This window comes from Halichondria panicea, chromosome 5, assembly GCF_963675165.1.
Source record: "Halichondria panicea chromosome 5, odHalPani1.1, whole genome shotgun sequence".
NCBI classification, from domain to species: Eukaryota; Metazoa; Porifera; class Demospongiae; order Suberitida; family Halichondriidae; genus Halichondria; species Halichondria panicea.
In genome coordinates this window covers 1,491,593-1,504,492 of record NC_087381.1, presented here as the reverse complement: position 1 = coordinate 1,504,492, position 12,900 = coordinate 1,491,593, and the positions used below count along the sequence as shown (strand labels likewise).

At 36.9% G+C, this 12,900-nt stretch overlaps 1 protein-coding gene across 1 annotated transcript; it reads right to left on the bottom strand.

Moving 5' to 3' along the window:
* LOC135336714 (uncharacterized) lies at window positions 1–2,240 on the bottom strand. Its single transcript, XM_064532571.1, has one exon. The coding sequence runs from the start codon at window positions 2,129–2,131 to the stop codon at window positions 188–190; it is 1,944 nt and encodes a 647-aa protein (XP_064388641.1). The 5' UTR covers window positions 2,132–2,240; the 3' UTR covers window positions 1–187.
* Window positions 2,241–12,900: the final 10,660 nt, after the last annotated feature.

Sequence of the window (12,900 nt, the reverse complement as noted above, 5' to 3'; positions counted from 1 at the left end):
ATAGAATCCAAATAACACTGCACTTTAGTTTAGTACGCTCTATATAGTTTTTAAGAACACAAAAACATAGTCTCTATATATGCATGTACTGTGCACTGTGCACAAACACCTATTTGTGTAGGCTTAAGCTACACTTTCAGACAGTACACTCTACTACTCAGCATACAATCATGGCTATACAGCACAATTAAGCAACAGAGCCATACTTTGAATCTTTTCCTGGGGCAGAAATCAGCGGGGTATTTGATGATGAGTAATCTGATGGATTCTCTAGAATATTACTCTCCGAAAATGACTCATCAATTTGTGGGATTTCTGGTTGAGCACGAAAGCTACGAAATTTGCTAATGCACCAAGTTTTGAGTTGTTTCTTTATCAAGAGCCACCAAATAGTTACTACAAAAAAGTAGATCATCGGGAAAATTGCAATGAGTGCTAGTACCGAATAAGAAAATGTACTGAAGTAGGAAGCTTTGATGCCAGCTTCATCTCCTGCGATTGCCATAATAAACACTCCACTAAGAATCAGCAGCATGAAAGCATCTGTTATGTTATACACTTTGAATTCTTCCTTGTATGGTCGTAATGAAAGTTGCATAAACATGAGGGTAATTGTGAATAACACTCCAATAGAAAAACAATAGATACTTAGCGAGACTGAGAATAGTACGAACAGAATCATCTGAAGAAGAAAGTATGCCACAGAAAACCATCGATAATCTCTGGTACCATTCGTTCCATCCTTGTAGTAACCTTGGTAGCAGTTGACAAACATGTCAAGACGTTGACGTTGAATTTTCAAAACATTGAGACATTTCTGGAACCATTTCATTGGATATACAATCAGAAACACTATAGGAAGTATTACAACAAAAACTCCGACAAACAAAGCTACTATTGCATACGGAAGATGGTCATGTCCAAAGAATTCCACTGTGGCATCATAGTAAAGTACATGCTTTATAACATATTCTTTGCTGTTCGGCTTCAGTACATACATTCTAGTAAATATTAGCAAATCAACAGTAGTGTTGAGAAATTTTAAGTAGGAGAGTAAAAAGAAGGTAGCAAAAGCATTCACAATCGATCCTTCCATATCCCAGTTTTGACCAACTAAATTGAAAACTTTATGAAAAGGTCTCCACAACCAAACAACTATACGCACATCACGGCTATGCAAACTAATGAGAAAGTAAGTCAGAATAACCAGTACCAATGGATAAAAGGCAATAGCATAATCCAAAGCAAACACTTGTATTTGACTAATGTCCATTGCACAAATAGGTGGAATGACGGTACGAAAGAAATCCAAATTCCAGATACCATAAAAGCTACCTAAAGCTCTAGTAAATTTTTCAATATAAACTAATTTCTTTGAAACAATGGAAAGAAAAGCTCTTGAGGCTATAGGTGAAAAGATTCCTTGGGACAAGCCAATGAACAACTTCAGCAAAGGATAAGTTCCGTTAAATTTAAACATGACAATGAAGAAAAAGAAAAATGTTAATGGAATGTAAGCAACTGCTATGTACTTGATCCAATTGTAGGTCATACTCTCTCCCGTACAGTTCATGCATTTCATTTCATATGAGTACAAGAGTGGTGAATATCCTGGTAGACACTTCCCACACAGTGTTGAATCGCGGTTCATATTTCCACAAGAGTATGAATTAAGATTGTCTGTGTTATTTGGAAGTGGATAAAACACAGTGTCCGTTTTATGTCCGCAACCATACACACATCTTCCTAGTTGAGTTTCATTGCTCTCACTATCGTAAGTCATACAATAGCAATCAAGAATGGATGTCCTGCTGATTTCAACATCACATAGTACAGAGCGATATGGAATGTTACTACATTCACATTTTCCATTTGTTGAATTACGAAACATCCAAGGATAACAATCCAGGTAATGATCTTCGATCACTGTTGAACCAATAGACTTCTTTGAGCTGAGATCTTTTATTAAACCAGTTTGTGTGGTTGGTGAAGTTTCACAGGGTATTTGTACTGTTGTCCAGCAAGTATTGTTATCCACTGCTTCAGTGTTTGCTTCTACTGGTACAGAATTAGCAGTAGCAATCACAAGATGAGAGGAGGTTGTTAACATTAAGAGGTAATAGAACTCCATATCTAAATCTTATAACTGAGGGATCTTGTTCTCTATTCGGTAAGCGTAAGCCTATTTAGTAGAGCACCTGGTAAAGTATATTATTTTGGAGATGAAAGTGAAACAGTAAACAATATTAGAATGTTTCATTTATGTATTGCACGGAATTTTAATTATGAATACTTTGTTTTCTTTCGTCTGTATGTATAGTAAACTGAAATAGTCAATCAACTGAAATAGTCAACTTGTGTATATGCATTCAATTAAGCCCAAATAGGATAATATTAGTAAAACCAGTAGGTTTTACATATGGATTGGCAGTGGGTTTGCCCATGTTTAGCAATATTTCAATTATTTTGACTCATGTTCAAACTGTTCTATCTCTGCAGGGAAAGGCCACATCAAGGAACTGGCTAGACAGATAGTTTATTTAGCCTTTTCTCTCTTTGTATCTCTCATTTCATAATCCATGAACATTTTAATGAATGAATATTGTCATTTTAAAAATTGTACTATTTCGACGTTTCACCGCTCTTTGTTGACTGACTAAGTAAGTGAGCAAGTTTCTTGCCCAGCATTTGCTCCAAGTACAGCCATCTCCAGGACATTCTGCACAGGGTTTCCAAACGACTACAACCTGGATTACAAAGCGCTTCTTCAGATTTGCGATTGCTTCCCGAGGCAGATGACCTCCCAGTCTCTATTTCTCTTACCTAGACAATTCCGCCATCTTTAATGACTCAGCAATAATTTTATTGCGTTGTGGCCAATTAATAATAGATAGGCGTGGCTAATAAACCGTGCCTAAATCAGCTTTTCCAGAGCCTGAGGTGTTGCTTTTCTTCACACTGTTCAGCTCTAGCTCCCTTTCTCTGACAGGCATGCTCTTAAAATGGCTGTCATTTAATACTGATTCACAAATTCAACATACAAGCAATATTACTCATTACTATAATTTATTAATTATAATAGCTCATTATTATTAGTCCAGAGAAGATATCTGATTAGTCCTGTCTTCTCTTCTTGAACTTCTGTACTGCCTCTTGACGTTCCACTTATGCATGTCATGATACGTAAACTGTACTGAAAAAGAAAGGGAATCCGACTAGAAAAACATTTGCAATGTGAAAAATTGCTAGGATTGGCCAGGGGAACCACAAAAAAGCGTGGAAACAAGAAATCAGACGAGAGCATAACTCCAATCCGTTACAACATCATGAACATGTACAATACATAGTATATTAAATAATAGACAGTGTTCCAGATCTATCTACCAGCTTCCATCCACCACATCATTCCATGCAGGTCACCAGTACGGTCCCGTGCATGTTACTACGCATGGATGTACTGTGTGTATACCTGTGCTCAACACTGCATGTATTAGGAACATCAATTCATCACAAATCATCATGATTATGTGCCCGCACATTCCAAAATGGATGTATAATAAATATATAGGGATTTGTCATCACTCCACCAGTAAAAATTGCATGGCATATTATTGGCTGGGAAAACATGGGAAACTACCAGTACATGTGATTGACGTTGTAACGGATTGGAGTTATGCTCTCGTCTGATTTCTTGTTTCCACGCTTTTTTGTGGTTCCCCTGGCCAATCCTAGCAATTTTTCACATTGCAAATGTTTTTCTAGACGGATAGTTATAGCTGAGCTAAGGGCTAAATTATATCCTTACGCTACATTGCGTAATACCATCATGAAAATTCCGCTGTGTGTATACCATTAATAATTATTACAAGATGTCACTAATTTAAAATGCTATACCGTCTAGCGGGTAATTTTTGGAGGACAAAATATTCGTGGTTGAGCAGTATTTAGCCATTTGGTAGATAATGTTTTCGTGGTTGCTGCTTGCACTGCAGGTAAAGGTAGGCAAGGTCGCTTCATTCGTGGGTAAAATATTCGTGGTCAGACCGTCAATCACGAAAACCACGAATATTTTGCCGCATGAAAATTACCTGCTATACGGTATATTATATAAGCATGCAAGGACTGCAATTAACTGATTGCTACATAAACATGCAGTATTGAGAATAAAACCCATTGATATATGCAGTGACGGTGAGTTTCAACAATCTTGCTAATACTATGTTCAGACAGACTATATACGAGGTACTAAACCAATTTGTCATAAAAAGTCTCTTAGCGTATACCAGGAGCACATGCGGGGATGGGGCGTCTTACTATGCGGATTCTAGCTATGTAAAAATTATGCTATGTCAAACTGCTAAGTGCTGCTAAGATTTTCATTGTACTTAATGATATTCATTTTCGAACGCGTTTTCGCCATGCAAACATGTACCAGAGGAGATATCACACGAGAATCTCAATTTTTTAAGATTAATTAGCATTAGCCTTGTTCCCAGGCCGAACGAGGCTATACATATGCACGAAACAAATGATCAATAAATTATAGTAGTAACAAAACATTACATCTGAGGTACATGAGACTAAGTCAATCTTAGCCAAGCACATTCCATACATGCACGTATACCATGTGGAGGAGCCCTGTTATTTCCATGTGAAAACTCAATACTGGTGGACTACCTATAATATAGTAGAACAATATAAAGTTGCAAGAATTGTACATCAACTATATATATGATACTGAATTATTACATGATGACTCATGCAGTAACAATAACTATATTTTCTGTCACTTATAAAGCTATTCAACCTCGACTAACACTGAGGGTTTTGCACTGTAGTGCTCTAGGAAAATTAATAATTATGACATGCTGTCTCTACCACTATAGTTGTGCACTGTGCACAAACACCTATATACTTGTATGTGAAGGGAAGCTACACTTTCCGTACAGTCAACTTTAGCATTACAACCATGGCTCTGGAATGACACTTCAAGCAACGGAGCCATACTTTGCATCTTTTCCAGTGGCAGAAATCAGTGGGGTATTTGGTGATGAGTAATCTGATGGATTTTCCAACCTGTGTGGAATATCACTGTCTGAAAACGACTCTTCAATTTGTGGGATTTCAGGCTGAGCTCGAAAGCTACGAAGTTTGCTGATGCACCAAGTTTTGAGTTGTTTCTTTACCAGGAGCCACCAAATAGTTACTACAAGAAAGTAGATTATCGGGATAATTCCAAGGAGTGCTAGAAATGAATAAGAAAATGTACTGAAGTAAGAAGCTTTGATGTCAGCTTCATCTCCTGCGATTGCCATAATGAACACTCCACTCATACTTAGTAGCATGAAGGCATCTGTTATGTCATAAACTTTGAATTCTTCCTTGTATGGTCGTAATGAAAGGTGCATAAATATGAGAGTAACTGTGAATAACGCTCCAATAGAAAAACAATAGATACTTTGCGTGACTGTGAATAGTATGAACATAATCAGCTGAAATATGAAGTATGACACAGAAAACCATCGATAATCTCTGGTACCATTTGTTCCGTCCTTGTAGTAACCTTGGTAGCAGTTGACAAACATGTCAAGGCGTTGACGCTGAATTTTCAAAGCATTGAGAAATTTCTGAAACCATTTCATTGGATATACAATCAGAAACACTATAGGAAGTATTACAATGAAAACTCCGACAAACAAAGCTACTATTGCGTACGGAAGATGTTCTTGTCCCAAGTATTCTACTGTGGCATCATAGTAAAGTACGTGCTTTTTAGCGTATTCTTTGTTGTTGTCTTTCAGTACATACATTTTCGTAAATATTAGCAAATCAGTAGTAGTGTTGAGAATCTTTAAGTAGGAGAGTAAAAAGAAGGTAGCAAAAGCATTCACAATCGACCCTTCCATATCCCAGCTTTGACTAACTAAACCGAAAACCTTATGAAAAGGTCTCCACAACCAAACAACTATACGTACATCACGGCTATGCAAACTAATGAGAAAGTAAGTCAGAATAACCAGTACCAATGGATAAAAGGCAATAGCATAATCCAAAGCAAACACTTGTATTTGACTAATGTCCATTGCACAAATAGGTGGAATGACGGTACGAAAGAAATCCAAATTCCAGATACCATAGAAGCTACCTAAAGCACTAGTGAAATTCTCAATATAAGCTTTCCTTGAAACAACTGAAAGAAAAGCTCTTGCCGCAATGGGTGAAGAGATTCCCTGGGACACACTAATGAACAACTTTAGCAAAGGAGAATTTCCGTTAAATTTAAAGATTACGACAAAGAAAAAGAAAAATGTTAATGGAATGTAAGCAACTGCTATGTACTTGATCCAGTTGTAGGTCATGTTCTCTCCCGTGCAGTTCATGCATTTCATTTCATACGAGTACAAGAGTGGTGAATATCCTGGTAGACACTGCCCACACAGTGTTGAATCGCGGTTCAGTCTTCCACAAGAGTATGAATTAAGATCGTCTGTGCTATTTGGAAGTGTATAAAAGACAGTGTCTGTTTTATGTCCGCAACCATACACACATCTTCCTAGTTGAGTTTCATTGCTCTCACTATCGTAAGTCATACAATAGCAATCAAGAATGGATGTCCTGCTGATTTCAACATCACATAGTACAGAGTGAAGTGGAATGTTACTACATTCACATTTTCCATTTATGGGATTACGAAACATCCATGGATAACAATCCATGTCATGATCTTCGATTACCTTTGAGCCAATGAACTTCTCTGAGCTGATACCTCTTCTTATTAAACCATTTTGTGTCGTTGATAAAGTTTCACATGGTATTTGTATCTTTGTCCAGCAAGTATTGTTATCCACTGCTTCAGTGTTTGCTTCTACTGGTGAAGAATTAGCAGTAGCAATCATAAGATGGGAAGAGAGAGTTAACAATAGTAGGTAAAGGAACTCCATATCTATCTCTTAGACTGACTATAATAATTATTGTTCTCTACATTCATGCATGGAGTAGGGGTAAGTCCACTATAGTGACACCTGCACATGATAAGATTGTGAATGAAGTTGAATACAGTTTATAAAATAATAATCTACTAGCAAGCACCTCCTGCATGTAAGGAATGAAGTTGAAAATATAGAGTCTGTATTTCACTTGAGAGTTCATTTATGATAATTATGGCTCGTTTTGGGATAGTATATTTTACCAGCGTGGCTAAATAGATTTATGATAGTGGTCCCAAATAAATTCAAAATGGACTATTAATACTGATTGTTCGTAGATAGACTATAATTTCTATGGTTTACTTGTTTGTCGTATCAAATTTGTTTTCATGTGTAGAATGTTGATACGGACAGGCCGGTGTAACACATATCAGCATTCCAGTGCCAGGAGTGAGTGTTGGGGACTCGGGACAGAAAGAGGGTAGAAAAGAATGTTGTTGTGGAACTAACTAATCGATTTTGCTGTTGTCAAAACGGTTGTATACACAAGTCAAGTGCACTATAGTACATGTTTTTTTCCTGCGACCTGCATTTATTATGTTAACTGCATGTATAAAATAGCCAACAACACTTGCTTCTCATGTGTGGGTCTCAGCTTGTACGCTGCAGGTTCTTTACCTTTAAACCTCTTCTGTCGTGATAAATGGTATCACGTGTGTATTAGCAATACCTATGGCTTTATGTTATGTAGCTTTGATTCATCCGCCGAGGTATCAGTACCCGCGGTGCTTTCATCATACTATACCAGGCCTGAAAACTTGTAATATAGCTATATAGTGGGTCCACAAATAAGTTCATATCAGGTACTCTTGTGTATAATAATTTTATATTTATAGTTGATTGTTTTATCCATTATTTTATTGTTGTGTGCATGTATGCGTGCTCTATACATGACACTCTTTTGGAGCCTATAACTTCATTTAATAGCACTATAGATAGCTATAGGCAATGTGTGTAGTGGAGGCTGCTCACACCCATAACTATTTCATCATACGTTCCCATACCAAAATAGAATCCGAATAACACTGAGGGGGTTGCACTTTATTGCGCTCTATATAGTTTTTAAGAACACAAAAACATAGTCTCTATGCATGTATACTGTGCACTGTACACAAACACCTATTTGTGTAGGCTTAAGCTACACTTTCAGACAGTACAATCTACTACTCAGCATACAATCATGGCTCTATACAGCACAATTAAGCAACAGAGCCATACTTCGAATCTTTTCCTGGGGCAGATATCAGCGAGGTATTTGATGATGAGTAATCTGATGGATTCTCTAACCGGTGTGGAATATCACTCTCTGAAAATGACTCTTCAATTTGTGGAGTTTCAGGCTGAGCTCGAAAGCTAAGAAGTTTGTTTATGCACCAAGTTTTGAATTGTTTCCTTACCAAGAGCCACCAAATAGTTACTACAAGAAAGTAGATTATCGGGACAATTGCAATGAGGGCTAGAAATGAATAAGAAAATTGACTAAAGTAGGAAGCTTTGATGTCAGCTTCATCTCCCGCGATTATCATAATGAACACTCCACTAAGAATCAGTAGCATGAAGGCATCTGTTATGTCGTACACTTTGAATTCTTCCTTGTATGGTCGTAGTGAGAGTTGCATAAACATGAGGGTAATTATGAATAACACTGCGATAGAAAAACAATAGATACTTTGCGAGAACGTAAATAGTACGAACACAATCAGCTGAAGAAAAAAGTAAGTCACAGAAAACCATTTCAGCATCACAAAGTACAGAGTGATGTGGAATGCTACTACATTCACATTTTCCATTTATTGAATTACGAAACATCCATGGATAACAATCCATGTAACGATCTTCGATTACCTTTGAGCCAATGAACTTCTCTGAGCTGATACTTCTTCTTAAACCAGTTTGTGTGGTTGGTGAAGTTTCACAGGGTATTTGTACCGTTGTCCAGCAAGTATTGTTATCCACTACTTCAGTGTTTACTTCTACTGGTACAGAATTAGCAGTAGCAATCACAAGATGAGAGGAGGTTGTTAACATTAGGAGGTAATAGAACTCCATATCTAAATCTTATAACTGAGGGATCTTGTTCTCTATTCGGTAAGCGTAAGTCTATTTAGTAGAGCACCTAAGGGCTAAATTATATCCTTACGCTACATTGCGTAATACCATCATGAAAATTCCGCTGTGTGTATACCATTAATAATTATTACAAGATGTCACTAATTTAAAAATGCTATATATACCGTCTAGCGGGTAATTTTTGGAGGACAAAATATTCGTGGTTGAGCAGTATTTAGTCATTTGGTAGATAATGTTTTCGTGGTTGCTGCTTGCACTGCAGGTAAAGGTAGGCAAGGTCGCTTCATTCGTGGGTAAAATATTCGTTGTCAGACCGTCAATCACGAAAACCACAAATATTTTGCCCCACGAAAATTACCCACTATACGGTATATTATATAATGAAACCCATTGATATATGCAGTGACGGTGAGTTTCAACAATCTTGCTAATACTATGTTCAGACAGACTATATACGAGGTACTAAACCAATTTGTCATAAAAAGTCTCTTAACGTATACCAGGAGCACATGCGGCGATGGAGCGTCTTACTATGCGGATTCTGGTATGCAAATTATGCTATGTCAAACTGCTAAGTGCTGCTAAGATTTTCATTGTACTTAATGATATTCACTTTCGAACGCGTTTTCGCCATGCACACATGTACCAGAGGAGATATCACACGAGAATCTCAATTTTTTAAGATTAATTAGCATTAGCCTTGTTCCCAGGCCGAACGAGGCTATATACATATGCACGAAACAAATGACCAATAAATTATAGTAGTAACAAAACATTACATCTGAGGTACATGAGACTAAGTCAATCTTAGCCAAGCACATTCCATACATGCACGTATACCATGTGGAGGAGCCCTGTTATTTCCATGTGAAGACTCAATACTGGTGGACTACCTATAATATAGTAGAACAATATAAAGTTGCAAGAATTGTACATCAACTATATATATGATACTGAATTATTATATCGATGACTCATGCAGTAACAATAACTATATTTTCTGTCACTTATAAAGCTATTCAACCTCGACTAACACTGAGGGTTTTGCACTGTAGTGCTCTAGGAAAATTAATAATTATGACATGTTGTCTCTACCACTATAGTTGTGCACTGTGCACAAACACCTATATACTTGTATGTGAAGGGAAGCTACACTTTCCGTACAGTCAACTTTAGCATTACAACCATGGCTCTGGAATGACACTTCAAGCAACGGAGCCATACTTTGCATCTTTTCCAGTGGCAGAAATCAGTGGGGTATTTGGTGATGAGTAATCTGATGGATTTTCCAACCTGTGTGGAATATCACTGTCTGAAAACGACTCTTCAATTTGTGGGATTTCAGGCTGAGCTCGAAAGCTACGAAGTTTGCTGATGCACCAAGTTTTGAGTTGTTTCTTTACCAGGAGCCACCAAATAGTTACTACAAGAAAGTAGATTATCGGGATAATTCCAAGGAGTGCTAGAAATGAATAAGAAAATGTACTGAAGTAAGAAGCTTTGATGTCAGCTTCATCTCCTGCGATTGCCATAATGAACACTCCACTCATACTTAGTAGCATTAAGGCATCTGTTATGTCGTAAACTTTGAATTCTTCCTTGTATGGTCGTTATGAAAGGTGCATAAATATGAGAGTAACTGTGAATAACGCTCCAATAGAAAAACAATAGATACTTTGCGTGACTGTGAATAGTACGAACATAATCAGCTGAAATATGAAGTATGACACAGAAAACCATTGATAATCTCTGGTACCATTTGTTCCGTCCTTGTAGTAACCTTGGTAGCAGTTGACAAACATGTCAAGGCGTTGACGCTGAATTTTCAAAGCATTGAGAAATTTCTGAAACCATTTCATTGGATATACAATCAGAAACACTATAGGAAGTATTACAATGAAAACTCCGACAAACAAAGCTACTATTGCGTACGGAAGATGTTCTTGTCCCAAGTATTCTACTGTGGCATCATAGTAAAGTACATGCTTTTTAGCGTATTCTTTGCTGTTGTCTTTCAGTACATACATTTTCGTAAATATTAGCAAATCAGTAGTAGTGTTGAGAATCTTTAAGTAGGAGAGTAAAAAGAAGGTAGCAAAAGCATTCACAATTGACCCTTCCATATCCCAGCTTTGACTAACTAAACCGAAAACCTTATGAAAAGGTCTCCACAACCAAACAACTATACGTACATCACGGCTATGCAAACTAATGAGAAAGTAAGTCAGAATAACCAGTACCAATGGATAAAAGGCAATAGCATAATCCAAAGCAAACACTTGTATTTGACTAATGTCCATTGCACAAATAGGTGGAATGACGGTACGAAAGAAATCCAAATTCCAGATACCATAGAAGCTACCTAAAGCACTAGTGAAATTCTCAATATAAGCTTTCCTTGAAACAACTGAAAGAAAAGCTCTTGCCACTATATTATGGGTGAAGAGATTCCCTGGGACACACTAATGAACAACTTCAGCAAAGGAGAATTTCCGTTAAATTTAAAGATTACGACAAAGAAAAAGAAAAATGTTAATGGAATGTAAGCAACTGCTATGTACTTGATCCAGTTGTAGGTCATGTTCTCTCCCGTGCAGTTCATGCATTTCATTTCATACGAGTACAAGAGTGGTGAATATCCTGGTAGACACTGCCCACACAGTGTTGAATCGCGGTTCAGTCTTCCACAAGAGTATGAATTAAGATCGTCTGTGCTGTTTGGAAGTGTATAAAAGACAGTGTCTGTTTTATGTCCGCAACCATACACACATCTTCCTAGTTGAGTTTCATTGCTCTCACTATCGTAAGTCATACAATAGCAATCAAGAATGGATGTCCTGCTGATTTCAACATCACATAGTACAGAGTGAAGTGGAATGTTACTACATTCACATTTTCCATTTGTTGAATTACGAAACATCCACGGATAACAATCCATGTCATGATCTTCGATCACTGTTGAACCAATAGACTTCTTTGAGCTGAGATCTTTCATTAAACTAGCTTGTGTTGTTGATAAAGTTTCACAGGGTATTTGTATCTTTGTCCAGCAAGTATTGTTGTCCACTGCTTCAGTGTTTGCTTCTACTGGTACAGAATTAGCAGTAGTAATCATAAGAAGTGAAGTGAGTGTTAACATTAGAAGATAGAAGAAATCCATGCCTATATCTTAATAATAGCTATTGATATTTTGATGGAGTAAATCCACTAATTATAGCGACACCTGCACATGATATACACGTGAATGAAGTTGAAAACAGTACGTTTAATTAAAATAATAATCAACTTCTGTTTATTTCACCTGAGAGTTCGGTAAGTAGAGGCTTGCCTAGCATATATAGTGTATGCTTAAAATAAGCACATGTATATAATTATTGTTATTAGCCTGACTCAAATAATGTTGTTCAAATCGACTATATTCAGATATTGCATATAAGCCATAAAATATGTACTGGAGCTAATTTAATTCAATAATAGATCTAGCAAGGTGATCTACATGTGGATATAAAATCATTGCAATTTGCATATTCTAAGTGCAGTAGGTTGACTCTATAATTATTATAGGGAGAACAGGGGAAAAAATGAAATACAGCTTTAAGTAACATTTAAGCCTCATCCGTTGGTTTGCTTTTTTCTAACTTACTGTGTGGGGATACAGTAATTTCATTTTCGTTTTGTAAGTTTGTTTCTGTATACTCAAACAGACATGTGAGTTACTAACATCAGTAAAAGATACTTGCCTAGCTGTCATTATAGATCTAGATACTCAGTATAGGTCCGTAGATAGCTTAGATTTACAGCGGTGGCCCCTTTTTTCTTCTTCGTAATATCAGGTTTAATATAC

Excerpts from the sequence above, each read along its gene's own strand:
- LOC135336714 (XM_064532571.1), bottom strand. The coding sequence starts at position 2,131 with ATGGAGTTCTATTACCTCTTAATGTTAACAACCTCCTCTCATCTTGTG.